The following is a 27,731-nucleotide window of genomic DNA, read 5'->3' as shown; positions in this document are numbered from 1 at the left end:
GATCAGAACCCAAGCCCACTCTGCTCTCACACACACACACACACACACACACACACACACACACACACACACACACACTCTCAGTCATACACACGCCTTTGTACAAACCACTGCCTGCATCGGACTGCCATCTCCAAAGACTCGGTATGTACTCTTTCTTTCACGACGTTTGCGTGTTTGAAAATAATAAAATACGTTTGTCCAGGGGAGAATGAAAAAGAAAACCCCCTCATCACAGGCAAAGTTGAAGGGAAGCTCAGTCAGCCTGCTACATTAGACAGAAGACAGAAAATTTAACAGTTTACAAAGTTAACACAAGCATCATTATTGCGTGTTCATGTGTTAACTCCACTGTGTCACCGGCCACCATGTTTCTTTTTAGTAGTCTTCTCTCTATGGCATATTGGACCAGTGGTGGAAAGTAATGAGTAAAAAACTCTGGTACATTTTAACTTAATTTTTGACACTTTTACTGCTACTACATCTCTGAGGCAAATATTGTACTTTTTACTTTTTACTACAATTATTTGAAAACTTTAGTTACTATACTTTGGCTATTTGAAAATAGATAATAAATACAAGCACACAACGTGTCCCAATGTGATGTGTTGTGAGCTTGTAGATCTGCAGGATTCAAAGGATTCAAAGGATTTTCATACATTTCAAATGGAACATTCTGCATTTACTGGGATTTTTTGCTTTTACTTTTGGTACTTTTAGTATATTTTTTCCACCACTGCATTTGACTATGTGGGAATTCTATACGGTGTAGGGTATAAATAGGAGCGTCACTGCCAAGTTGCACGCTTCTTTTGTTGTGCAGTTTGTGGTTTGAGTCAGTCAGCCAGCTTTTAAAGGTTTGGTATGTTGAGTGGGTCTCTTTATGTTTGTTTGTTTTTACCATGAAAGAGAAAATGGCATCACTGGCAAGTTGCATGAGTCAGGTTGAAGGACGTCCTGATGTACACCGATGATGTGACATATTTTGTGACTGATGGAGAAATTCTTATTTGTTTACAAACAAATGCCCAGTGGTCAATGTCCCATATCCTCCTGAACTTTGGCCCAGGCTGTGTCATGATTCATATTTTGTCATCTTGCCCTTCAGTCTCCATACTGTCTCTTCTCAGTCACCAAGTTATGGTACTGTAGGCGCTGATTTTAATTCAACATGCAGCTGCCGTGTTATCAGTCTAGTCTGACCTTGGCCTGGTGAGAAGGAGCGCTTTTCTCTGTCAGAGTTCACAGAAGCAGTAACTCAGTGCAGGGAAAGAAAGTTATCAGCAGGTTGACATAGCAATGCCAGCCTGTGCGCCTTCCCGGCTCCAAGCCGCATCAATGTGCGGGACCAAGGAGATGAATTCTACGTAACTACACCAGTCTCATCATCAATGTGCTGGTCCAATGAGCGCTCGACAACCAGTGCCACCGTGGGACATTGCGGACATGAACTATCTATTGAACACTCTAAATTATTTTGTTATGGTACGATCTGAATTCCATCACATTCCTCTGCAAATTGATTATTACCTACAAAAGATTAATGTTAAAACCTGAAACCTTTCTCAGAACTTTATTCATCTGCCTCCAAATTATTTTTTAAGGTCTTTCTATTTTTTATGGTACAGTGGCTGTCATTCAGGATTTAAAGGACTACTCACTCATTTTTAAGGTAAAGACAGCACTATATTTGGGTCTCCCTTGCTGGGCTATTGAAGGTATTTATATACGTCTATTTTCTTGACCGAATACTGTATTAGTCAGAAATAGATTAACAACACAAGGTACAGCCAGACATTAAAGGATAACACAAAAAAGCCCTGGGGATTGTAGTCCTATAGGGGATTGTAGTCCTATGTATTCAATGTATGATATTGTATGTGAAAAGTAATGGCATTTGTTCAAGAAGAGGCTTAACAAACACCTCATAATGTGACTGTTTGCAGTTCCCATGAAGCTCAAGGACTTTTAATCATCCAACATTCAGTTTATATATAGCCTACCCCTGACTGAGTAGCTGCAGATCACTGATAGGCTCTTTGCATATTTTTCTCAAAGCCTGTATCTGCCAAAGCTTAATTAAAAAAAAGTCAACAAGCTGCATAACTCTCCTGTTTTAGTTTTCTTTTATTTGGCATTTTGAGTGGAACTGATGTGTGCCAGACTGCTGCTGCAAAAGGTTCGCTTTGTAACCATTTCCTGTAATGTAGGAAGTCGTCAGGGTAGTGGTAACTACAATTACATTTACGTAAGTACTTTACTTAAGTACTGTACTTAAGTACTGCACTTTTGAGGCAGTTTTACTTTACTAGATTATTTACTCAAATTTAAATTAGCCCACAATGTGTCACTGTGGGCTTGTAGTTGTAGATCGCTATTTAAAAAAATATTTGTATCATACAAATATTGGCTACACTGAGTACTTTTACTTTTTGATGCTAATATGGATGGATCCATCAGCAGGGCAGCTGCAGATGAGTGCCATGTGAACATCCCTTATATTTCATTAGGAGTTACTTGCCAAGACACATGCCTGCATGTTGCGGTTCCCTTGTCCCCTCAGAGCATGAGTCTTTTGTGATCAGTTGTTTTCCTTTGACATTCAGCAGAACATAAATTGTGACTGGATTTGTTTAAAAGCTAGTCATTGTGAATTTTGCATTTCAGTTTTGTTAAGCTCTGAAGTGTATGTCAGTCTCGCTGTGCTATTAACTCATTTTGGACAGAATACTCTTTTCTGCTTTGCTGAACAATGGCTCCTGCGGCTGCCAAATAGCCTCTGTCCCTGTAGGAATTAGTCACAATTAATAACAGTGTCCAAAAGGGGAAAATAGGGGTGTTATGATTTGACCTGCTTAACCTTATCTGTTTGACTAGGCCTACATACTACGTACTGATTCTACATAGTAAAACGTCATGATCGGCTCAATCTTTATATCTGTCATGATTCAACATACAAAATGCTCAACAGATCAAGATCATAACGGTTGCAAAAAGGAAGAAAGGAATGGGAAAACAGTGAGAAAGAGCAAATCACACACAAAAAAAGCCATCCCACTTAAAGTCCCTGCCACAAACCCTGCCTGGGATCCAGGCCCACTACCTGACAGCAATCATTCTAAAAGGCATTTAAGGTTAACAGCGACTGAATTCCACTCTATCAGTGACTCCTTCACATGGCACCCACACCCAGACGGGTGCGAGTGCGAGGTGGGTGCGAGAACATTTTTGACACAGCACACCATGGCACCGAGGAACCCCCCCCCCCTCCCCCGTCAGGTGATAAGAAGCGGCCTGCTCACTCCTCATGCATCTCCAGGTTGGCAGAGGAAGAGTAGCGCCCAGGATTACATATTTTAGGCAAAGTGAAAAATGGGTTACAAAATCGTGGGATAAAAAAAGAAGAAAAGAAAAGTTTGAGTAAACGTACTGGTATCAAATTGGTATCAACAAAAGTAGAACCAACAAAAGTAGAACGTAATCATTATGAGAGCTTGTAGATCGGCTATTTTCAAATGGCCGAAACGGGGAAGTAAGTTTAACCTCGGGCCTAAGCCATTGATTAATGGTGGACCAGAACACAAATGTATCTAATTTAGGAACTGTAACAAGCAACAAATCACCTTATATAAAATAATTGCTGTATTGCTATTAAAGCAATTAATAAAAGGTGTGTGGTTTAACTACAGAATAGATAGAAATGTGTGTGTCATCAAATGTTACAGGTGCAGATAGACATGCTTGTGTAATCATTGTGTTCAGGTCACATTGAATGTGGCACTCAGAGCATATTTATTTAATACAAAATTTAAAAAAGAAAATTGTATCTGGAGACAGTCAGTCATATTTTTTCATGGTTCAAGGTCTCTTCTTAGAACAAAGGGAAACCGTGTCTTGTTTAAAGTGTGTAAAAGACAGTTGTGGTTCGTTTTTTGAGAACAAAAGGTTTTCATCTAAGATTCTAAAGGAGAAAGTTGACAGTGAAAACATTCATAGAATATTGGAAACTAACCACTGTGTATGCTCATTCTACCGGTCTCATCAATGTAAAGCCATTGTCCATTATCACACTGTGTGCCCTTAGCTTTCAGAATAGCGACGTGGAGTACACAAAAAAATCGCAAAAAAATAAATAAAAAATAAAAAAGTTATTTAAAAATGTGTTTTAAATAGTCACACTCATTTGAAGTGAGGGGAGCTCTTATCATTCATACATCATCATCCATCACATTCTGTGCTCATACAATCAAATCATCACAAATGTAATTCCGTCCAATCAATTTTGGCATCTTCACTTTTCTGCCCTCACTTTTATCTTCAATATGTACTTTGCTCAGCCAATCAAATCATCACTGTGGGCAGTATGAGGTGATCAGCCAATCATCACTCAGCCACTGTTTGTGTTCACACAGACCCACAAAGCTGGGCATAGGAGGGGCTAGCACTCAAAAAGGTAAAGACCCAGCAACGTTTTCTAGTTATAGGCTCTCACTCCTAAATCCTAAATAAATGACTCGTTCAAGCATCCATCTCCTCCTCTCAGTGTTGAGTTGAACTATTTCAGTTTACCAACTTATATTATGACTATGAGTTTATTTGGTACACACTACACTACAACATGCAACATTTCTGCCTGCATTTCATTTTGCACGTTGTCTTGAGCTGGGTATACCATATGTGGTTATCCAGATGGGCTGGATAAAAGTTTTGTGTGTACTGTTTACATTCACAATTGTGCATGGGATTCTAAAGAGTTTGAGAAGCAACATCACTGCCAATTTGGAGTGTAACTTGTCAGTATAAGCCTGGATCATGCAGTCCAGAGGGGAAATGTCCTTTGTAGCATGTTGATAAAATGGACTAGACCAGTGGTTCTCAACCCGATGACAGTAAAGTGACAATTTTAGGCTTAAGACCTATATAGCAGATATCTGTGTCGCAAACTTGTAAATCTGCTGCTTTCAAATAGCCAAAAATTATAAGTGGTTAATGTATGTTTAGTAAGTAAAGTTTTCAAATAATTATAGTGGAGTAAAAAGCACAATATTCGTCTCTGAGATGTAATGGAGTAGAAGTAAAATTATTTAAAATTGGAAATAATAAAAGTAAAAACATACCTCAAAATTGTAGGCCTACTTAAGTACAATACTTGAGTAAATGTACAGTATTTACTTACTTTCCACCACTGGTGACAGCTTGTGTGTCATTCATTATCATTATACATAGCTACAAGTTGTCGAATGAATGTTGGCAAACGTGTATTATACATCTGTTGTTAACCATTCCCCAAAGTATTTTATTTATCTTTTATCTTCTGGAGAGACATAATTTCTCAGAACTTGTGTGTATGTGACATATTCATGGCTGTGTTACTGTATTTGGTGAGTTGCCTAGCAAAGGGATGCGGTGTAGTCACATTTATTTCTGTTACAGTACATCAGTTCATCCTGGACACACCAGGTGTTATTGCTTATAAAACAGTTCAGTTCTGAAAGCTCGCCCCAAAACACACTCGCCCCCATTTTTTGCACAGGCCCCTCGCCCCCAGCGGTTCTTCTATAGACAAATCCACAGAGTGATGCCCTATAGTTGCTCTCTCAGTATTGCAGTTTTACTGAGGTTACGTTTAGGAATAACTTTAAGGTTAAGCATGGTTTTACTGAGGTTAAGTTTAGGAATAAGGCTAGATTTAGGCATAGTTTTACTGAGGTTACGTTTAGGAAGGTTAGGTTGTGGCATAGTTTCACAGACGTTACGTTTAGGAATAAGGTTAGGTTTAGGCATAGTTTCACTGAGGTTACATTCAGGAATACCTGGTGGCGACATACCGAGATCGCCGGATTTGACCCGGGGCGAGCGTGTTTTGTGGCGAGCGTTCTTTTACTCCCTAGATAGAACAACCACAGAGTCAGGGCCAAACATTTCCCCCTGTCCAACTGTTTAGCAGTCCTTAATCAAGGGGTTCCAACAACCTGTGAGATCTATTACATAGCCGAAGCCAAGCCCAGCGGGGGGCAGCAGGGTAATATAAGTACCGGTAACTAAATTGGCTCTAACAGAGGTGGCCTTTCTCATGGGTGGGGAAATTGATGTGTTGAGTGAAGTTGAACAGATCCAGAATTTCCAGGAATTCGGATTCAGTTGTGCAGACAGAAGAGTCAATGTGGATATTGAAGTCACCAAGAAGTGTGACAGCTAGATGGGGATATGGCACAGAGCTGTGTGAGGAATTCTGACAGGTCGGAAAGAAAGATGTGATTGGGTTTGCGGCGACAAATGACTGCAATGACCAGGCCGGGTTTGGGGCCGGACAGGTGGACAATGAGGTGACTGACATATCACCAGTTCCACTCCTCTCTCCCCTCCTCCCTCCCTCTCTTCTCCACTCCCACTCTCTCCTCTCCTCCTCATAAAAGTTGTCATTGCTTCACTTCTATCTCTTTGCCCTCTGTCTGTCTGTCTCTCACACCAATTTCTACCTCTGTTATACATGATCTTTCCCCTTAATTTGTTTTGTACCCTTACTGTCCATCCCCTCCCCCTCACACCTTTCACTCCCCTCCTACTCCTTTCTCTCCGTTTCCCTCCATCTTCCTCTTCTATCCTTCCTTCCTTCCTTCCTTCCTCCCTCCCTCCCTCCCTCCCTCCCTGCCTTCCTTCCTTCCTTCCTTCCTTCCTTCCTTCCTTCCTTCCTTCCTTCCTTCCTCTCCTCTCACTCCTTCTCTCGCCTCCATATGTTTTAATACAGTATATCATCCAGTAAAGTAGAAATACCTCCCCAAGAGCATGGAAATAATGGCTAGTAATCACTTCTATCCGTGGCATATGGATACTGGATCAGTGCGATGAATGTGGGAGCACGGAAGTAATTACTCTGTTCTCAACTCCCAGTTTGACCGTTACTGAGTTCCTGGCTCTCCACGGTCCATTAATATGTCATTCTTATTCCTCCACATTCATCAAGCGTGGGACACTTTTCTCCCCCTTGCAGAGACGAAGAACTGACACTACGACGAGACGCAAAAAATTAGCTGACTGAATAAATACAGTCCATAACAGTCACAATGTTCCTCCCTGGTTAAAGGTGAATTCTGGGGTAGTCGTTTTAGCGTAAAATTACGATAATATATCCAATAACCAAAAACCAGGCTTTCCTCAGTGAAAGCATGGTTACGCCAGGTTAGGTCCAATCTGGTGCATATGATTCTGATTGTGACATTAAAAAAAGTTTTTGTAATATTTCTTATGTTTTCTCAGCTCAATTGCACCCAAAAAAACGGAACTTTTAACATTCAGTAGATTTTCTGTGGTCTGGGGTTTTCTAGCTCAAATAAGTGCTCTGATTCTCCTGCTGTTTGTGATGTCACATCATGCAAATCCCATATATGTCAATGGGATTTGCCAGCAGATGTCACTGTTTTCACTGTTTTGCCTGATTTCATTGCAGCTCAAAAGGCTTCCAACCCCCAGAGAAAACTGCAGACCACAGAAAATCCACTGAATGTTCAAAGTTCAGTAAGTAACTTTAACATGCACAGTGTTAATGTGCTGGTAACGGTTACAGAAGAGCTGTGATAGTGAAGCTCACAGATAGTGGTTCCTGTACGGGGAACATATTCCTCACGTTTACGACGGCACGTGTGATTATTACACACACAAACCCCAAGGCCTTTCACACAGTGATCGTTATCCCGTGTCAGAAATTCAGAATGACGTATTCCTAAGTCTGCCACTACATTTCATACAAGACATTAGTCCGGAGAATCTACAGTGACTGTACAACTGTAGAATGGGCTATTAACACAACGCCATTAAAACTCGGAAAGCGTCTGTGTAGTTTCTTCAAACTTTTCAACAATATTCTCTTCTGGGGATCGCTGCCACAAAACCTTTTCAGATGGGGGTCCACGGCACAAAGGTTAATTTTACAACTACTATGCATTTGCACTTTTGCAGAATCGGCCTCAGGTCTTTATGGGTTAGAAGGATATATTAAAAGAACCAATATTAAACTGCCACGTGTACGCCATTTGGTGTTTTCAGTGTCTACGATAGAGGGTGCTCTTCTGCAACCTATGAGTGATCCTAGGACTTCCGAAGAAGAAAACTACCGGAAATAACGTGATCTAAAAAAAATCACACACGTGTGAACTGAGTGTTGCAATTCCCCCCCCCCCCCCTCTCTATCTCTCTCTCTCTCTCATTAGAGACACAGTACTACCCCTCTCTCTGTTTCTGGCACCCCCTACTGCTATTAATAAGTCACATACTCGTGCTCATACAGGTACACAAACAAACAGGTACACAAACAGGTACACGGACAAACAAACAGGTACACAAACAGGTACACGGACATTACTGGTTCAGTGGTTGTAGGAGTGGTTGCACCACTCAAAAATTGGTAAGAATGCTCAAAAACGCTGGCATTGACTGCAGTGTTCTAGAGAAACTCTGGCAGTGAATGAGTTTTAAGGAATTATTAGAGTCAGAGCCATTGTGCACATGCAGACATTCCTGTGATCCTACAAGGATCATGAAGGTAAATAGTTATAATTGAGACCTCTGGCTCTGGACCCACATGTAGGTTTTGTAGACCCTGGGCAGTAATTCCACCAGAGCCTTCTCCTGTTCACGGCTTCCCTCTCAATGAAACAAAGATGCTCACCCACTCTCGTTTCTTTTGAACACAAAAACATTCTCTGTACAGCAGGGAAATTAAGTCACCTGGGATCCCCTTGGTGTAATCTTCTCTACCAGAAATATGTGACTTGTGCCCCCCCCACCCCCAAGAATAACATAGTCCCACACAGAAGTTGATCTGGCTTTCCGCTGCCAACAGACTGCTCTGTTGTATTGTGTTGTCTTCGCCTCTGTCCTGTCATGTCATCACAAATGGTCATGACAGCCATTCATTGCAGTACTTGATAATAGTTGAGTATATGTTCTTTATATCTGGCTGGTGCAAACCGTGGCGTGGATCTATCCCTGCTCCCTCTGATAGTCATCGATCACACCCATATGAACCCTTGTTTTTGTTTAGTTTTTTGTGTGCGTGTGTGTCTCTTGTACAGTATGTAGGCCTAGTGTTATTACTTTTGTCATTTGCTGTCTTGTACTGTTTGTTGTGTTATGTATTTAACAAAACAATCTAAATAAAGTATGTAAAAGAAATGTATGGAGAAATGTATGGAGTGTGCTGTGTGTGTTGTAGGCTTTAAAAAGGTGTAAGGCCCCAAACAGGCCAGGTGGCAGCCCATGCAAGCACAACCTGTTTCAACAAGGGAGGAAAGAGAGTGAGTGAGAGGTAACGGTTGTTGGAAGGAGAGGTCCTTTTATACCTTCCCAAAACCCAGCTGGACCCAGTTGGTCTGATGGCCTTCTCCACTCTGTCCTAATTACTGAGGCTGCCGGCTAGCCAACATTGAGCTAGGTCTGTCAGCAGTGTGTGTTTTGTTATAGGAAACAGCTTCTCTTACATCTCTTCTCATCACCACAATAGATTCACATTCCACACTATTTGGTGAATAATTGTTTTGTAGCCTTTCCTACACCCTAGCTGTGGTCTGTGGCAAAGATGGTGGGAGAAACAATGACGTTTGAAGTTTGATTGATTTCCTTTATCTGTGTCATGTGGGTTTAGGAGCCCAGCTAAGTCAATACACTAGTGAGATATAGCAACATTAGAACAGAACACTCCATAACTTTCCTGTTTTTATTGATCATAGGAGATTTGTGAGATCTGATGCAGATGTTGAAGTCACTTGGAGTGACTGCACAAACGGGACTTTAAAGCACACTTGGTTGGAGTGTAATGAGCTGGGCTGAGCTGGGTGTGTGACTGACTGCACACCTGTTGTGCATCAATCAGTCATCCCCACACACTACTAGAGAGAGATCGAGTGTCTGTCTGTCTGTCTCGAGTCTCTTGACAGCATCTACATCTGCTCACTCCCTAGAGTGAACATGTAACACATTACATGTCTGTAGGCCTATATTCAGTGCCAATGGTTTAGTTTAAACACTTCCATTACAGTAGATGTGTCACAGAAGCTGTTTGAAACACCCCCCAGGCCTCTTACTTCCTTCACAGGTCTTACTAATGAAGGTCAGAGTTGTGTTATAGATCCAGCTCCAGGAAAACCCCGCCCTCGCTGCTCCGAAGCCATATAGATATGGTGCATTCACACGGGCAGATGAGACGATGCAAAGGCGCGTTGTGAGTTGATTTGGAGCAGCTATGTGTATCATTCCGTCTTTGCAACGTCATGTCACTGCAGGCTTCCGTTGACAATGAATGGTAGACAGCATTGTTAAATCTGCCCGTTTGAACGCAACATTAATGATGCAGAAAACCCTGCCCGTATGCCTTATTAGCCTTAGTAGCATTATTTAGGTTGTTGTACAGTAGGTGTTTGTTATACTTGCTGTGCTGCATGTGAAAACCCCCCACAAATGGTGAAGTGTATATATGTTCCTCTTTATCTCATGTCTTCTCATTGTGATAACTTGTAAAGTGCAGCTGATAGTTTTTTATAGTAGTACTTAGAGAGGATAGGGAACATTGTGACATTTAAAATGTTGTCTTTGACTCAGGTTGCAGATTAATCATTACATGCAGTTTGGATTACCAACTATACAATTCATTGATTTACACTGTACAGCTTTATCGATTCCCCTTTAAAGTTTAGATATGATTAATGTCTTCCTGTATCTCCAGTCCCATCTACCTTACCTTAATGATTAAACAATAGAAATAAGATCAAACTCTTGATTGCCTGCAATATCTCTAAGATACTTGACTTTTATATAGTACATTTGTTTATTAACTCCAATGTGCACGTGAGCTTCTAAAAGTGGATACTTTACTGATCGGGCTATATTCTATCTCCTGTTTGTCAGCTTAGCTGAATAAAGCGCCGTCGGAATAATGATGCTGACTTCTCCTTTCTTTCCCAGGTATGATGGGAAACGATTGTCTGCCATGCAAATTCAGCCATCATCAATCCGTTAAGACCTCCGCCTCCAGAAACAGATTAATCCTTAGCTGAACCCAAGGATCAAATGCCACCACCAGTCCCTCCCCTCTCAGAGTTCTAGTCTAAAATAACAAAGAAAGACTTCTCACCCAGTTTTAAACAATAACTTACCAATTAACCGAGAGGGAGAGAGAGCGAGAGAGAGAGACACACAGAAAAGAGACCAGCACATATTGGCTGTCCTGCAGTCCCCTTCAGCTTTCTCACTATAACCTTCTCTAGCTACCATGGGGATGGGGTTCTATGTCAGCAAAAGCATGGCAATGGCACTACTGCTGTTGGCTGCCATTGCTTTGATCGTGATCATAGCACTGTCAGCGGTCTACGACCGAGAGAGAGGCAGGAATGCGGCGCTTGAAGCGGCGATGGGGAGCAACAACGCTATTACACCTACCACATCAACCACGTCCGATGCCACCGCCACTCCCTCCGGCCCCAAGGACCCCTGGGAGCTGTACCGACTTCCAGTCTCCCTGTCGCCGGTCTCCTACAACGTGACCCTGTGGCCTCGCCTGGAGCCTGACCCCAAGGGTGTGTACGTCTTCAGCGGCCACTCTGAGGTGCTCTTCACCTGCCTGACAGAGACTGACCTCATCCTCATCCACGCCAACAAACTCAACTTCACAGACTTCCAGGGACTCCCGGCGAGGCTGACCGGCGTCAACGGAACGTCGGCACCGACCATCCTGAGGTCCTGGCTGGTGGTAAAGACAGAGTACCTGGTGATTCAGCTGGACCGTGCGCTGCAGGTCGGAAGGTCGTACGCTCTCCACACAGAGTTCAGGGGAGAGTTGGCCGATGACCTGGAGGGGTTCTACAGGAGCGAGTACGTGGAGGACGGCGTTAAGAAGTAAGTACTGTTACTGTAGCACAGTGGCTTTCAACCAGTGCCTCGGAAATGGAAAATAGCCCCATTTTCCACCTCATGAACAGCTCTCAGCGGGTCAATGGAGACCCAATTGGTCTCCGGTTCCAATGTTTTTGATTTTCCCCCCTGAACCCCCCTGGGGTTTAAGAGGTTAAAATCACAAAACTACCGGTAGGCGCTCGGTGGCACAGTGGTAAAGTGCCTGCTCACCGCAGAGGTTGTGGGTTCGAATCTACCGTGGTGCATCTGGCTTTGTCGACTGTACAAACACTGTTGGCCCATGTTCGGGTGAGGAAAGCCGGGCGAAAGGGTTGATATTTGTCACTGTACGTAACCCTACAGGCTCGGGAGGCATCTGTCAGCAGGGACTGTTTGGTGGGAGGAGTAGGACGAAGGCTATACTTCTGTATACTCATATATTATACGTTATACTCATAATTTCAGCAATTAGATGAGTCTACGCACAAATTATAATATACCAGCTCAGTGGCCTTGTGGTTAGAGTGTCCGCCCTGAGACTGGGAGGTCGGGGTTCGATCCCCGGCCGGGTCATACCAAAGACTCTAAATAATGGGACCCAGTGCCTCCCTGCTTGACACTCAGCATCAAGGGTTGGATTGGGGGTGGGAAGTGAGGACGCTGGCGTCGACTGTTCGCCGCTTCACCTCCCAATGTATGAATGAATGAACCATTGTAAAGCGCTTTGAGCACTTGGAAAAGCGCTATAAAAATGCAATTCATTATACTGTATCATATCGTCTCTGTTGGGTGGAAACCGCCTACTGTATGTCCAAAACTGTTACTTTTCAGCATTCAAATTCAAAAACGGCAAAAGTAGCAGATCTACAAGCTCAAAACGCGTAACTTCGAGCTTGTAGATCTGCTACTTTTGATGCTTTTGTGTGACGCTCTAGTATGATCAAGTATAGGGCATCAATTTACGGAAAACACAAGGGGTTTCTGCCCGACAGTAACAATATTTATATTATGTAATGATTAGTTTATATTATTCATCCCTGAGGGGAAATTACTGCAGTGAAAAACATTGTTCATTGGGTAAGATGTTTTGTTTTTCTTCAGAGTTGTCGCCACTTCTCAGATGCAGGCAACATACGCCAGGAAGGCCTTCCCTTGCTTTGATGAGCCGGCCATGAAAGCCGTCTTCAATGTGGTCCTCATTCACGACCGTGGTACTGTGGCTCTCTCCAACAGCATGGACATAGGTTGGTTTCTCAGTGCCTTATACTTATATGTTCAGGATTTGTAGAGTGCCCCCCCACGAATTGAGAGAAAAGCATAGGACAAGACAGAAGGACTAGGACAACAAGAACTAAGTCACACTGTCAGTCACAACAGGAAGGAGTAGAAAACTAAACACAAGCATATCACAAATCCCTAGGGTGGGGGAAGCAAAGGCTCGGTCACCTGTCCTTACGTGGCACCTGTTACTTAGACCGTGGCATCTTCATGTACAGCTGACTGTCAGATCTGAGTGACCTGAAGCTAGGAGATTGGTATAAAAGTTCCACAATATAGAGAGGTGCAAGGTGCCATGTCATTGTTTCGACAACGCAAGACCATTACAGGCTTTGGACACAAACAAGAGAATTGCACCTTTTGTGTGTGAGAAGAAATGTTGGTGGTGAATAATTGTTTTGTAGAGTCTCGTCAGGTGTGAAGTCTCATTCGAATCCTGAAGCTCACCAAAGTACCGGATTCTACTTCGCATATCATATTTATCAAATACTTAAGGTTACACACACGAACGAATTAATACAGTGTACAGGATATATAGCACAAGATATGGCCAGTACAAAATTGAATGTTGATCTGACCCCCCAGCTCGCCCAGCAGTCTGCTGTCACCCTGCATCTTTCTGGTGTTAATATGATTATGATAATCAGATGCCTGATGTTTGTCATCAAGACTCATTTTATAAATAATAATTTGAAATTTCCAAGTAGAAGCTAATGCTATATACGTTATACGCCAGCTTAATACCTTTGCAGACTTCCAAACAATTTCCAATTGCCACTTTACTGGGTCAGTTTAAAGTGTCAATTGTAAGTGTTTGGAAGTCAGAACCACTGCACAATTAGTATGAACCCAGCTCTCTCCTGTGTCTGTCTGTCTGTCTGTCTGTCTTGATGCAGAGACTGTAGAAAAGGTCATTGATGGTGTTGCTGTCACAGTGACCACATTTGAACCCACAAAGAAGATGTCCACGTACCTCCTGGCATTCATTGTCTGTGACTTCAGTTACGTTGGATCTGTGCGTGACAACGACGTGACGGTAAGATGTGAAGCCTTTTTGTCAGTGGTGGAAGAAGTACTCTGATATTTTACTCAAGTAAAATATAAAACTACTCTGTTACAAGTAAAAGGCCTGTGTTCAAAATGTTACTTGAGTAATGGTACTAAAGTAGAAGCCAAAATTAAAAGTATTAAAATGTTTGAAAATAGCTACTAACCTCGCATCACCAGGCTTTCCACCTCGGAGGAAAGCCTGGTCTGTGTTTCTAAATCGCTGTGATCCTGTCTAGACCAGATGGTAAAAGAAAAAAACTCGTTTGTGGTTTCCAGCTTTTTCTGCGTCGCTTTGTTTTGGTCCCCCATGTTTGTTTTTAGTCTCGCCAGTCGCTACGAGTTGGAATAAAATATGGATACCAAACTAACTATTCCAAGACGTATTTGAAGAAACTTGTCGGATTCATACGCCACATCAAGGATTTTATTGGGTAGGCCCTAAAATTTCGATGTCCTTGATCACGGGGAATTTTGGGCCTACTTCTGATTCCACTTTGTGGTTTCCTGCCTACAAAACAGTACTACAACATGACGAAAGTTACCATCCGCTCCCGACCGGATCATGAACCCGAAAAGGATGATAGATAGTCTATCTATGAAAGCTATGAAAAGGTTTAATATGCACAGCACAGCACAATTTTATACAATATATAGTGGGAGTCCCTGCTTCATCTCTCTCTCTCAGCTAAGGGTTAATTCCTTGGCCTGAAAGACTTTGAAGACCCCTAAGTTATGTCAAACCTTTGTTTATACAGTACACAGGCAAACTGAATGTTCTTCAAAAGAACACAATGACCACAATCACATTTCCATAAAAGTAAAATAATACAATATACAACAATAGGAATACAATAAGACAATATAGCCTAGCTTTGTTTCCATTATTGGCTTATATAACATCTTTAAATTCTTTACAGGTCAGGATCTGGGCTCGTAGGAAGGCTATTGACGAGGGCCAGGGGAGCTATGCTCTCAATGTTACTGGACCCATTTTGAAATTCTATGAGAATTACTACAATGTACCTTACCCACTCTCTAAATCAGGTAGGCTGTCACAACTCCACATAACACATGTCTCATAGACACCTTTAAGTCCATATAGTCGGCTATCATAAATTATGTTTTTAGCATGCAATACCTTACTATATTCGTGGTGTGCTATATGGCTTTATATGCTTTTATATGAAATCTGCAACTATCAAGATTTTATGGAAGATACTTCTGAACATAGCTAGTTCGACCACATTGAGAGCTTGTAGATAGGCTATTCTTGCTGCACAGAATGCTTCCATTGAAGGCTTCTACGGAATCCAAATGACTGTAATCAGTCGTGGCTGGCGACTGAGAACTTTAATCCATGAAATCTCTCTCCAGATCAGATTGCTCTGCCAGATTTCAACGCTGGGGCGATGGAGAACTGGGGTCTGGTGACCTACAGAGAGACAGCCCTGCTGTATGACCCAATCAAGTCCTCCACTGGGAACCAAGAGAGAGTCGTCACTGTGGTCTCACATGAACTCGCTCATATGGTACACTTCCCGTCGGTGTGTGTGTTGGTTGGTTGATCGGGGTGACAGAGCATGTGACATTATCAGGGATAGAGCACGACATCATCAGTGATGGAGGTCCCTGATGTCATCAATATTAAGCCCATATTTGGAGATCCCTGATGCCATCAATATTAGCCAGCAACTCTACATATGATCTGACCTAAAACCTCAAACCCTTAGATCTCCATATATGGAGCTGACCTGTTCTGACATTCCATATGTTGATCCTTCCCCATCTATCCTTCCTCTTCGATGTCTCCCTTTTGACTGATACCTGTCTATTTTAACTCTAGACCGGCCTGCCCCAAAGTTATTAGTGCAGCCGTGCCCGGCAGACGGCAAAGTTCTTAACAGGCTTAACAGGCTGAAGATCTTACGCCCCATGCCACAGCGCTCGCCCAGCAGTTGGATGCATGCACGCCCCCTTTAAGGCAAGGTCGCTTCTCGCCCTCAGGCGTCTTACTGGTGCCTATGAGGACGGATTTTGACAATGCTTTTCAATGGGAACAGAGCGGTACCGTTTTTTTAAACCTATCTACTGTATTCTGTTCTTCAGTGGTTTGGTAACCTGGTGACTCTTCGGTGGTGGAATGACCTGTGGCTGAATGAAGGCTTTGCATCCTACGTAGAATACCTGGGAGCCGACCACGCTGAACCCAGCTGGAACATCGTAAGACCAATTCCTCTAGGAAACTTTCAGGACACATGTCTGCACTCACAGAACAGCTAACACAAATCATTGTCTGTTTTGTTTGAGCCGCTGGTGGGGCTCAAGGTTGGTCAGGTGAAACCTGACATGAAATGCTTAACATACATATTACTAAAACATATGTTACTAAAATAATAATCAATCAATCAATCATATGGGGGGGGGGAGAGAACACAACGGAGACAGCGCACGCAAACAACTGCCGCGAGGCGTGAGGTTGTGACACAATTACACACAATAATCATAGTAATATGGGGGAGACACAACAGACAGCACTTCTTTCATCTGACAAATATTGCTACAGTATGTGATAATTTCTTGTTTCAAAATATGACAAAGGTTTAGGCATAAGGTCATCTTATATCTAAGTCTGAATTCATGAAGTCTGGACTTGAACTAGCCCTTATTTTGACTGCCTGGGGTATTTATCAGGTATATATATACAGTATACCTTGTATGCCTTGCTACAAGACATTTGACCCATTTGGCCTATAAGGAATTGTGTAGTGAGAAACTTTTCCTTGCCGTAGATTTGTCTTTTCAACATCTCTACCATCTTGTGTCTACTGTCTGGTGATCATCTCCTCTTTCTCTTCTGGTTGACAGAAGGAGCAGATCATTCTGCATGATGTCCACAAGGTGTTTGCTGTGGACGCTCTGGCCTCGTCTCACCCACTGTCCCGTAAAGAGGAGGAGGTCAACACTCCCTCACAGATCAGTGAGATGTTTAACACCATCTCGTATAGCAAGGTAATCCATTCATGATCCACTATAAGAAGTTGCTACTAAATAAATAAGCAACCAGGTCTATGAAAACGAGCCTAAAAGAAGCGACTGCAGGCTACAATATATGGATAGGCTATTTGCCGATCTATAACTTCACAACACGATCACAATATGCGACGCGCTGTGAGCTGGAAAAAGCAATTTTCTAATATATTAAAAAAAAAATAACACAAATCTGGGACAGGGCTCTGTGGCCCAAAACATTTTCCGATGGAGATTAGGGATAAATGCATACAATGTAGGGGCCCATGACATGAACATATTTGAGAAACACTGGGATTAGGATGAAAGCACAAATAAACCCAGAAAAATGCAACCCGCAACTACCAATATTTGCAAGCGCCTTAACAGAAAAACAAGCCCAAAGCCGATTATAATAAGTGGACATGGCAACACTGATGAGAAGTGTTGCCCTGATGAGCATTAAGGTCGTTTAAGTACATACACACACCCGGATCATTATATTTGTATAATTTGCCATGGTATGGACTGAACAACAATGCCATTACTCATATACTGTAAGCCCTATGTTGTACAACAAATGGCGACAATAGGTGAGCTGCTACTTTCTGTGTGTGTGTGTGTGTGTGTGTGTGTGTGTGTGTGTGTGTGTGTGTGTGTGTGTGTGTGTGTGTGTGTGTGTGTGTGTGTGTGTGTGTCAAACATTTTTAATGATTTTATTTTCACTTTGATGCAGAAATCAGTGAACCTGATAATGTTGTTATGCTGTTTCCCAGGGTGCAGCAGTGCTGAGGATGTTGTCAGAGTTTCTCACAGAGCCTGTGTTTGCTAGAGGACTTGGTGTGAGTACAATACATTTTCTAAAATTAAAAAAATAATAAATAAACAGGAAAGTGCTTTACCTTTGAGAAAACATACATTGTTGTTTGTCACCCAGTCAGCGTGTAGATTTAACAACACCATTACATTTGACTGAATACCAGATTATACAGTATTAGACACTTTTATAGCTGCAATACTTTGAATCTATCCTATAGTCACTTTTATAGCTGCAATACTGAATTTATCCATCTATTGCATATTTTTTGGATCGCACCAGAGTAGTACACTTCGAGATCTAAACAAAAATGATAAAAGCAAAATGTTTATTAGATAAAGTGCTTTCTTTTTGTTGCTCATTAGCATTTAAAGTGCATAGATTATAGATAGGATAAAGAAGGGGATGGAGGTGTCTCTTTGAATCACTATGCCTTGAGTATTATAGTGTACTGTTTGTTGTCTGTTTGAATCACTATGCTTTCAGTAATACAGTACATATATTGTCTTTGTGTCTCTAGTCCTACCTGAATCACTATGCCTTCAGTAACACCGTATATACAGACCTGTGGGACCACCTCCAAAAGGTAGGTCTCAATTCAAAGATGAATTTGAATACATAAAAACATGTCTTGATTAATGTTTATGCTACATTTGATGTGTGTAGGTCTATGTGTACATCTAACTATCTACTACTACAGGGAGATTAAGACTCACTACATATTGTATTGAATTGTGTTGCAGATTAAACTTTTTCATAGATCTTTTATAGACTTGTTTGACAGCACTATCATCAGTGTATGCTGGCTTGATGTCAATGTGCTGTGTACAGTATGCTGGATTGATCCATTCATCACTTATTGTTCACAGGCAGTAGACAACACCCCAGGCACGCTCCCCAGGATTCCTCACACAGTCCATGACATCATGAACCGCTGGACTCTTCAGATGGGTTTCCCAGTTGTGACCATCGACACACGGACAGGACACATCACACAGAAACACTTCCTGTTGGACCCAGACTCTCCAGTGGACAGACCCTCTCCGTTCAAGTAGGAATCCGTTTAAATGTACCATCGTTGCTGTCGGACAGAAACATTCTATCTCCATGTTCTAACTTTTCTTTTTTTTTGTAAATTAATTCCTACTTTATCACAAAAGCATCAAAAGTAGCCGAACCACAAGCCCGAAAAGTGGCGTGAAGCGACAGGTTTCGAGCTTGTCGATCTGTTTAATTGTACCGGATTAGAACTCAGATAATCAAATATTCCATTTCCTTTACAGTATAGTATGTATAACTGCTTATCTATGTATGTATGCATATGAACATGTATTAATGTACTGTATGTGCTGTCCTGTCCCTAGTTATGAGTGGATTGTACCCATTAAGTGGATAAAGACTGGCAAAGTGCAAGAGCAGACCTATTGGCTCGATAAGAAAGACGGTAAGACCTAATTCACATTAATAGAACAATAATATCTGCACGCCAGTACATTACGTTCCACTAGTTCAACGTGTTGATCTTTTGATTGAAACTGATCGCCAACAAACAAAGCATTTTTTCTTTGGGTGCTGCTACTGACCTTATTATTTTTGAGGGGCACTAGCCCCTCCTATATTCAGCTATTAGTGTAGCTATCCGTCATTACATTGATTTAATTGTTTTAATTATTTTACCGTGTTTCTTTTTATCTTTTATGTTTTCTTCCCAGATGTCCATGATCCGATGAGAGTGTCTGGAGCAGCAGACTGGGTGCTGGCCAACAGTAATGTCTCTGGTTACTATAGGGTTAACTATGACCTGGACAATTGGGAACGCCTGCTGCACCTGCTCAACACCAACCATCAGGTCAGAACCATAGCCTGTAAAAACATATGGACGGAGGGAGCCCTTAGAGTATATATTCTAAGAGGGAGCCCTTAAGAGTATATATTCTAAGAGGGAGCCCCATTGGGTTGCTACAGACCCGCTTTGAAGCCACTTATTCTGCAAATTCAGTTCCACCATCTTGGAACTTCCGATCCAGAAAAGCAAACGGAAACGACTGGCTGCAACCGCAGCGAGGGCGGGTCTTCTTCTCTCGGTCGAACCAGCTAGAAGCTCTAGAAACATACCCTATACTTGATCATTACTTAAAAAATTAATGGGACCATAATTTAACAAACATGATTATTGAAAGAAATATGTTTACTAAGGTTATAAGGCCAGCAGAAGGGGAAATGGCGACATCTGCTGGGCCATTAATGAGAACTGCAGGTGAAACAGCCAGCTATACTATTTATTTCTGCCTGACAGAAACAAAATAATATATCAGGTTTTATTTATTTATTTATCAAGCCATAGCCAGTATTGTTTTACTAAAGATTTCAGATCAGATCTTTTTTATTGGTACACTGGCACCGCACCAGTATGCAGAACAGCTCATCGGATCTGGGCTGGCGCAGTGCATGCAATGCTGCCGAGATTTCCCACCCATACGGCTGACAAACCTCCACCTTGGCGGACCAAGGGGTCTATTGCCTCCTCCCCTTGCCCACCAGGCGAGGCTCTTCCCCGGGTAGTGGAGCTGGGGGAGACCCCATGGGTCCATGCCCAGGATACACTGGCCGTTGGTGGGAACCACTTACTTTGCACATGTCAAATGTAATATTCCGAATGAATGCTTTGGGTCATGTAAACGAAAAATACTTTCATTCAGCTTCCATGTAAACCGTTGGGTTGGCATCTCTTTTCAGAATGAGTTATTTTTGAAGAGTGAATAAATATTTTCCATAATATACTGTAAACACAGTCTGTGTAAGTGAGAGTATGAAAACCCTTCTAATCATCTTCAGGTGATACCAGTGATCAACAGAGCTCAGATAGTGGATGATGCCTTCAACCTGGCCAGGTGAACAAGCTTTTCACTGTCATGCTAGTATTTCTTTTCTCTTTCAGAGTTTTCAATATTCACTAATCACTTATCTATCTCTTTCTTCTTTAAGAAAATAAACTACACTTTTGAGAAAGCGTCCAGGACTTGTAGGCAGATTGTCACACAGCTTTAATGGAAAAAACTAAATACTGATCACATTTTCACATAATAAAGCCATTCATCTTGATGGACACCTAAGGAAAAACAGCTAAAACAAGTTTAACCCTGGTTGAAACCTAATTTTCAAGTTGATTTCTTTTTTAACCCATTCTGACCGGGCACCCATTTTGGTGTTGGCATCATGTTATGCTTTAGCTATTGAAAAATAGCAGATCTACAAGCTCATAGCGCGCCACCGAGTGGCGCGCTACGAGCTTGTAGGTCTGCTATTTTTGAAAAATCGAAGAACGACTGACATTTTTTAGAATCTGATCTCAGGTCAGAATGGGTTTATCAGACCAGTGTGTGTCCAGTGGAAACCTCGTATGAATCTGATCTCAGGTCAGAATGGGTTAATATATATTTTTTATCCCACGATTTTGTAACCCATTTTTAACCCCTGTGTCAATCATCTAATGTGATCCTGGGCTCTACACACCCTCCACCAACCTAGTCCCCATATATGGGGGACAAGGGGAGAGCAACGGACTTGAACTCATGCTTCCTTCATGCCTGAGTGTCCAAGTTGCTCCTTTACACCTGACAGGGGGAGTTTCCCTGGTTGGACGTAGCGCGTGGAAGGAACACGTTATTCCAACCAGTTCCTTTCCCCTCCATCAAGCGCCCCGGCTGGCCAGGGGGAGGTAGTTTAGTGACCAGGATTACTGCATGTTTTTTGTGAGGGTACCTACCCTAGGGCAGTGGTTCCCAAACTTTTTCATGTCAAGTACCCCCAAATTGACACTAATTATCCCGCGGACCCCCATAAGAGAAGATTTTTACGGCTCTAGCAGTGATTCTCAACCAGTTTAATTTCAAGGACCCCCATTTTGACATGCATTAGCCTACGGACCCCCATTTAATGGCATTTCTATCTCTGGGACTCCAATTTATATTGTAAAATCAATGTTAATTTAACTCTCAGAGTTACAGACCCATAAGGGTCCATTTGGTTCCAAACTATAATTTAGCTGGGTACCCCCTGGAACTCCCTCAAGTACCCCTGGGGGTCCCCGGACCCCACTTTGGGAAACACTGCCCTAGGGGACACGGGGAGAACATGCAAACTCCACACAGAAAGGCCCTTTCGCCAACCCCGCCTTCGGGTATGGGCACTGATGACGCGGAGGAGGAAACGCGGAGGAGGAAACGCTGTGAGGCGACAGCACTACCAACTGTGCCACCGTGCCCCCGTTCAAGTTGATTTATTTAAACCCATTTGTCTTTTTGTTTGTTTATTTGATCCTAGAGCTAAAATAATCAACACAACGTTGGCCCTGAGAACAACCAAATACCTGTTTAATGAGAGGGACTACATCCCCTGGGAGTCTGCACTGAGGAGCCTCAGCCATTACATACTCATGTTTGATAGGACCGAGGTCTATGGAGCTTTACAGGTTTGTACTCGTGGAGTCAAGTTCTCAGTTGCCATGACTGATTCCAGTCATTTGGAGGCATTAATGCCAATTAATGTTTTGTCATTTTATTTAACTTGATTCCATTACTGTATTATATTACTGCTAATACCATTACTTCTAATACTGCTACTATAGTACTGGTACTATGACTATAACTACCGTATGAAATACTCAATGTTTGATAAGAATGAGGAGCCTGAATGGGCAATACTATTTATGTACTACTAGCAGTAAGATAATCACCTTCATTTTTTACCTTTTTGTCTTTACTTAATTATAAGCACATCTTGTGTTAAAGTAAGAAACTAGTGCAAACCACCAAGTGTAAATGGACTTCTTAACGCAAACCTACTTGGCGAATGAAAGTGACATTCGCTGCCGCTTGTTTTTTTTTTTTTTAATATATGTTTTATCCCACGATTTTGTGCCGCTTGGTTTGATGAAAATTAGGAATGAAGATATTGTGAGGTAAATGTAAAAAAAGACTGGTACCCCAAACTATTTAAGTTAGTTTGTTTGTTTGTTGTAGGCTTACCTCAAGAAACAAATAAGACCTCTCTTTGAGCACTTTAAGACAGTGACAGAAAACTGGACCAAAGTACCAGAGGGACACAATGACCAGTAAAAACACACACACACACACACACACACACACACACACACACACACACACACATCCCTCTACGGGAACACATACTGTAATCTGTATACTGTTACTGTACACACACACACACACACACACACACACACACACACACACACACCCCTCTACGGGAACACATACTGTAATCTGTATACTGTTAATGTATACATACATACACACACACACACACACACACACACACACACACACACACACACAGTCACACACACACACACACACACACACACACACACACACTCATGTTGTCATGTACCATATTGAAAATGTGGTGACTCCTAATATGTAACTGACGGCTCCATTAAATGTGTTTGTGTCCTGTCAGGTATAATGAGATTAACGCAATAGGAATGGCCTGCAGCATGGGAGTGGAAGGCTGCCGAGAACTCACCAAGGGCTGGTTCAAACAGTGGATGGATAACCCACAACACAACCCGTTCGTATTTAACTCCACTATCTCTCTATACAGCATTGGTAGTAGTACACAGGCAAAATCTGTTACTCACGCCACAAAGTCTTGAATTTATCTTTTTTTTAGATTTCCTAATGTTTTTGTTCCATTCCTGGGCCAATAATTCAACATTTGCGGTGGGAGCACTGCTGTATGTGACGGTTGAGACCAATGCAAAACTATTTCAGATTTCCGATCATGTGATCGGATTGGGACAACTAATAATAATAGTTTGTTATACTTTCTGGCCTTGACAGCCCATACATCCAAACAGATTTGCCATTCACTTTATGCATGCGCATACCCTCTATTGGCAAATGTTTTGGGTGAAGTATTTCTTCAAAATGTAGGATGGCAATACGGTTAATTATCCACCTAATCCTAACTGGCTGATAGAACCGTTTTCTTGGGACAAATGTGACCAAACGTTTGACTGGTACCTCCGTCCCCGCATGCTCGAGCCACGAGAGTCTGAGCCGAGCATTGCCATGTCCGCTTCAGCCAAATCAGTGCATTTCGAGTTATGTCCCTAAAAGGGACAGAATTGTAATTCGTAACTCATACCCCCCCCAACATGTGTCGTCGTGGGCTACCCCCTTCCAGTCATACGTTTGGTCAAACACGTCCCAAGAAGTCACCCGTTTGCTGTCTTGGGAGTGAGAATGCATTGCATGATGACCACCTTAACGTCCCTATGTTGTCATTGTGCTGACTCAGCATCCACCCCAACCTGAAGTACACAGTGTACTGCAGTGCCATCGCATCCGGCGGTGTGGAGGAGTGGGACTTTGCCTGGAGGATGTTCAAGAACGCCACCGTGGCAACGGAGGCTGCCAAACTCCGGTCAGCCCTAGCCTGTACTAAAGTCCCCTGGCTGCTCAACAGGTACTGCGAAAAAAATAACACCTTATTTATGGTGCGTTATACCACAGTACAAAAGAAAAACAAATGCACGATTCACTTCAAGTCAGACCTGTTGGCTAGTTAACACACCATTCATGAAGCTAGAGTAATATTTGTGCTGAACTAAACCAAAGCCAACATAATGTCTGACTCTCAGGTATCTGGAGCACTGCTTGGACCCCACAAAGATCCGTAAGCAGGATGCCAGCTCTACCATCCAGGGAATCGCTGGGAATGTGGTGGCCATGCCTCTGGCTTGGAACTTCATCAGAGCACGGTGGAGCTTCATCTTCCAACAGTAAGCCTTCAGACTGTAAGGTGTAGCAATAAGTGCTATTCATCATGGGAAATATTGATAATTTTATGAATGACATGACAAATACATAATTATTATAAAATATATTGTTTTTAACCAAAGATTAATGGAATTATGCAAATCAAAATATTCATACGACCATTAACATACCCATGATGCCTATTGAGATCTTGAAACTCTATGATGTCGGTTAGTGTATTGGAAAAGCATTGAAATCAAAAGTTGCAAGATCTCTCAAAATTGAAGCTCTCTCAAATTAACACGTTTATTAATATAATTCCTAGATGTAAGCACAAGTGAGAAGACTTGCTGGGCATTTCTGCCTGACGCACCTCCGACAGTGCCATGGTTCCTATTTACATGCTAATGTTAAGAACCACTGAAATGGTGAAAGTCATAAACGGGGAATTATTATTATTATTTGTTATTATTATTTCTTACAATAAATTATTATTTCTAAATAAATACAGTTATTGCTATACAAAGGATTTTGTAGCCAATTCGCTTACCTAGACTGACATGTATGAACAGGTACAGTAGTAGCAGCTCAGTAGTATTTTAATGGCCAAAGCTTATAGATCCTGTGAGTATTTTCGGTGAAGAGTTGTGATGTTGAGGGAGAAAGAAATCTCCCCTCAACACCACATCTCTTCACCAAAAATAGCCAATCTGCTATTTTCTTCAGATGTTTGCCGCAGAGCAAGTGGCTGACTTCCTCTCAGGGTTCCAAACTCGTCTTTTCAAAGGAAGCGATTCATTTTTCCTTCACTGGTAGAGGTTTGAACTAAGAAACGACTAAGAAACAATTTCTTACTTCTTAGGAATAAACTGTTTTGTCCGTCTGTCTGTCAGGTATGGCAGAGGATCCTTCTCCTTCTCTAATCTCATCAATGGAATAACAAGGAGATTCTCCACAGAGTTTGAGCTCAAGGAGGTATGCACTGTAGCTCGATCATGCTTAAGAATTACTACAGTACAAACAAATCAGGGCACAGCGCTGGATGACTGGATAGGGTGTCAGTATTGTAGGGTTCATTCATATTCATAAAGAAGTTTCTGCCTATATTTCTGTGTCTCTCTCCACAGCTGAAGCAGTTTAAAGAGGAGAACCTAAACGTTGGGTTCGGCTCAGCGACTATGGCCCTGGAGCAGGCCATAGAGAAGATCACAGCCAACATTAGATGGCTGACCGAGAACAAAGCACAAGTACTGCAGTGGTTAACTGATGAAACCTCATGATCAAACTGTGCTGCTCATTGTCTAGGTCCAGTCAGGGTTTATTATAAATGACACTTGCAAACGGAATATTTTAGTTTAATCCTGGTAGTCGGCTGACAAAACATTAGCCATTTGTCTTGCTGACTTTTTTACCAGCTGCTGTGTAAGCACAGCTGGTCAATGTTCTCTCTGTGGTGCTTTCACGCCCACTTGCTGTAGTTGAGACCTATGTTTCTCATTGGCTGTACTGACAACCTATCGTCCTGATTGGCTGCCTCGTCTCTAGGCAACCACACACTTTTTGCCTCTAGACGACTTCTCAGCCATGGGATATAAGGCAGCATCTTGTAATTAATTGATGTCATCAATTCTTTCTTTTTTTTGTTCACATTTTTCTTTTCTAAACACGGGAAAGTTTGCTGAACAATGAACATTGACGGCAGGTTCAGCACAGCTTATAGCCTACTACAGCAGGGTTCTCGGCATCATAATCAGTTACACAATTACACACATTCACACCTGGGAGTCTTCTACTGTTGACCACTGAGAACTATCCAGTACAACCACAGTCTTCAACTGTTGGCCAATGGGAACCGTCCAACAACCATATCGCTATGTAGTCCTCAGACAAGCCAAGGACACCCAGATGTATTTGTGCTGTATTTGGCCAAGGACTTGCATTTGAAAAGATTTAGTATCGGGGACTCCCATGAGAGAACATCTGTGTTCAAATTGATGTTCAAAATTAGCATAGGGCCTATCATTGTTGTGGGCAGAAACCTCTTATCTCCATATTTTAACATGTTGTGTTCTTTATAAATGAATGCCTACATGATCATACTACGCGTCACACAAAAGCATCACAAGTAGCAGATCTACAAGCTCTAAATGCGTTGCGAAGCTTGTTGAACTGCTACTATTTTTGAAAGGGACAGTTTTGGACATGAGGTTTCCACCCGACAGACGATATCTACAATCTATCTACAAGCTGTGATCTTGTAGATTGGCGCTTTTTTTTTAAATCTGAATGTTCTCCTATTATGACATACCCAGAATAGGGACACTACAGTATTTTGACTAATATACAGCAGAAATAATATTTTGCTGTTCAAAATTGTAGGGAAAGGTCAGTCTACATAAATGTAGGGTTTTTTTTTATAACTGTGTTGCATTCAGGATCCATCCCGTTGATCTGAACTGAACGGATGTTTGTTTTTATTAAATATCTTTCTTTTTAACCCATTTTCTCCACCATTCAGTCATTTTATTATGTCCTCACTACTGTTGAGGACCCCCCACCCAACAAGGATAGGATAACATACAGGGAAGAATATCGTATCACTCACCCCGCCCGGCTTCCCTCCCCCGACCACGGTCCAACTGCATTCTTGTGGTTTTTTGTTTTGGAAGCAGAAGTTTGTGAGAATCCAGATACACCATGCTCTCTTACATCAATACAGATTATCCGTTCTTTTGTGCAGATTGTGTAGTGTGTACATTGGATGTGTGTATTTCTGTATGTGTGTCGGTGTAAACAAGTGTGTTTTTATACAGTCTGTGTATTCATTTCCCAGTGTTTCTCAAGTGCACAATCCTCCATGTATAATGCCTACTGTAAAAAAGAATTTGAATAAAGAGTCAATTTATTCGACAGAC

The 27,731-nt window shown here is 42.1% G+C and overlaps 1 protein-coding gene across 2 annotated transcripts; it reads left to right on the top strand.

Annotated features, from left to right (window-relative positions):
• LOC308309682 (aminopeptidase N-like) lies at positions 1-27,731 on the top strand. 2 transcript variants are annotated; one of them, XM_080755595.1, is made up of 22 exons: positions 101-144; positions 1,629-1,672; positions 10,957-11,886; positions 12,985-13,127; positions 14,058-14,197; positions 15,129-15,255; positions 15,586-15,740; positions 16,318-16,431; positions 17,077-17,220; positions 17,994-18,059; positions 18,555-18,620; positions 18,904-19,085; positions 19,399-19,478; positions 19,747-19,883; positions 20,870-20,925; positions 22,358-22,505; positions 23,056-23,147; positions 23,513-23,623; positions 24,356-24,523; positions 24,699-24,839; positions 25,710-25,791; positions 25,944-27,731. In XM_080755595.1, exons 3-22 carry the CDS (start codon positions 11,264-11,266, stop codon positions 26,094-26,096), a joined length of 2,928 nt encoding a protein of 975 aa, XP_080611721.1. In that variant the 5' UTR covers positions 101-144; positions 1,629-1,672; positions 10,957-11,263; the 3' UTR covers positions 26,097-27,731. The 2 variants fall into 2 exon arrangements, with proteins under 2 accessions (XP_080611720.1, XP_080611721.1); XM_080755594.1 differs by lacking the exon at positions 1,629-1,672 and having other exon boundaries at positions 1-144.

This window comes from Protomyctophum bolini (assembly GCF_963924005.1).
Source record: "Protomyctophum bolini genome assembly, chromosome: 1".
Lineage (NCBI taxonomy): Eukaryota > Metazoa > Chordata > Actinopteri > Myctophiformes > Myctophidae > Protomyctophum > Protomyctophum bolini.
The sequence above is the reverse complement of the archived record's forward strand: the minus strand, read 5'-3'. Positions and strand labels throughout refer to the sequence as shown.

Bases quoted from the DNA above. Each gene is read 5' to 3' on its own strand.
- LOC308309682 (XM_080755594.1), top strand. From the start codon at position 11,264: ATGGGGATGGGGTTCTATGTCAGCAAAAGCATGGCAATGGCACTACTG. The intron at 19,479-19,746 runs GTAAGACCTAAT...TTTTCTTCCCAG, and splicing joins TTGGCTCGATAAGAAAGACG to ATGTCCATGATCCGATGAGA. The intron at 20,926-22,357 runs GTGAACAAGCTT...ATTTGATCCTAG, and splicing joins GATGCCTTCAACCTGGCCAG to AGCTAAAATAATCAACACAA.